The 1,965-nt window shown below is 36.2% G+C and overlaps 1 protein-coding gene across 1 annotated transcript; it reads right to left on the reverse strand.

The window, feature by feature from the left end:
- Positions 1-398: 398 nt before the first annotated feature.
- On the reverse strand, positions 399-1,700 carry LOC133795318 (uncharacterized). Its single transcript, XM_062232772.1, has one exon. The coding sequence runs from the start codon at positions 1,698-1,700 to the stop codon at positions 399-401; it is 1,302 nt and encodes a 433-aa protein (XP_062088756.1).
- Positions 1,701-1,965: the final 265 nt, after the last annotated feature.

Consider the following 1,965-nt stretch of genomic DNA (forward strand, 5'->3'; position numbering starts at 1 on the left):
AATTATGGGGTACTCGGCTGGTCATTTTAGGAAAATGGTTGAGGTGTTGAGTGCACACTTAGAGCATCTCCAATGCAAACTACTCCAACATTGCCTAAAATGTCTAAATCAACTAAAAAATATAATTTTTTATTTTCTCTCTCATCCACATCACTTTTGGCAACATATTTCTTAAAAATACTCCAATGCAAGCTACCCTAAAAATTGTCAACCATGGTCCCCACATATTATTATTTAATATATCATTTTATAATTATAAATATTATCATACTAAATTTTTTAAATTCATATATTAATATAAATAAATAGTACATGATATTTAAATTAGACTAAATTTAAAAAAAACTTATAAAATGACATAATCATAATTAATCAATCTAACATAATTAAAAAAAAAACTAATTAAAATTATTTCCAAATTTTGACCATATGTGTTCCACCAAGTCTGCTTGAAGATTGCGATGAATATTTCTATCACGAATTTCAGCATTTCTTTGCAGCATTGTCGGGAAGTCGGAAATAGGTCTATGCAATACTTCAACTGTTGGGGTGTTTGTAGGGCCATCATCATAATTAAAATCAACCAAACTCTCATATGCATCTCTTTCATCCTCGACAATAATATTGTGCAATATGATACATGCATACATAATATCTTTGAGAACATCTCTTTGCCAAAAACGTGCAGGTCCTCGTACAATAGCAAAACGAGATTGAAGTACTCCAAATGCTCGCTCAACATCTTTACGTACTGCTTCTTGGCATTGAGCAAATAATTTTATTTTCTCTCCTTGAGGTAGTGGGATAGTTTTAACAAATGTACCCCACTCTGGATAGATACCATCTGCTAGATAGTACCCCTTGTTGTATTGTGTGCCATTTATTGTAAACTCAACTCTTGGAGCTTGCCCTTGTAAGATTTCAGTGAATAATGGGGATTGATTTAACACGTTCAGATCATTATTGGATCCCGGAACACCAAAAAATGCATGCCATATCCAGAGATCTTGTGATGCAATTGCTTTGAGCATGATTGTTGGCCTGCCGTGATCACCTCGCGTGAATTGTCCTTTCCATGCAACTGGGCAATTTTTCCATTCCCAGTGCATACAATCAATGCTTCCCAACATGCCAGGAAAACCACGCACCTCCCCTATTTGAAGTAAGCGACGAATGTCCCCAGCATTGGGTCGTCTTAAATATTCGGTCCCAAAAATATCATTCACTCCTCGAACGAAATTGACTAGACATTCAATAGCAGTAGTTTCACCAATTCGAACATACTCATCAACATAATCGGCAGGCGCTCCATATGCCAACATTCGCATAGCAGCGGTGCACTTTTGTAATGGCGAAAGCCCCCTTCTACCGACTCCATCAAACCTCGTATGAAAATACTCTGAATGATTTTCTAGAGCTTGCACTATGCGTAGGAATACATGTCTACGCATTCTAAATCTTCTTCGAAATTGATATTCTGTATACACCGGTTCATCAGAAAAGTAGTCATCGAACAAACGTTGGTGTCCTTCTACATGGCCTCTATCAATGTGGGCTCTCTTTCTTCCTTGTCTTGTTGAGCTACCTCCATCCATGAGCGCTTTGAAATATTGATCATCATGATCGTCAGTACACTCTGCAATTATGATATCCTCTAGACTCATATTGTCGTATGGATTCGGAGAATTTGGCGAATCCATTGTTGAACTTAGAGTATATGATATTTGGGAATGAAAGATGAATGAAAGAGTAAAATGAAGGATTGAATGGAGAGTTGAGTAAAAGGAATATTGAAATTTGGTATTTATAGACATGGTAGCCGTTAAAATATAGCCGTTGAAATGTAACCGTTGAAATGTAGCTGTTAAAATATAGCCGTTAAAATATAGCCGTTGAAATATAGCCGTTGAAATGTAGCCGTTAAAATATAGCCGTTGAAATATAGCCGTTGAAATATAGCCGTTG

The sequence above is a fragment of the Humulus lupulus genome, chromosome 8, assembly GCF_963169125.1.
Source record: "Humulus lupulus chromosome 8, drHumLupu1.1, whole genome shotgun sequence".
Lineage (NCBI taxonomy): Eukaryota > Viridiplantae > Streptophyta > Magnoliopsida > Rosales > Cannabaceae > Humulus > Humulus lupulus.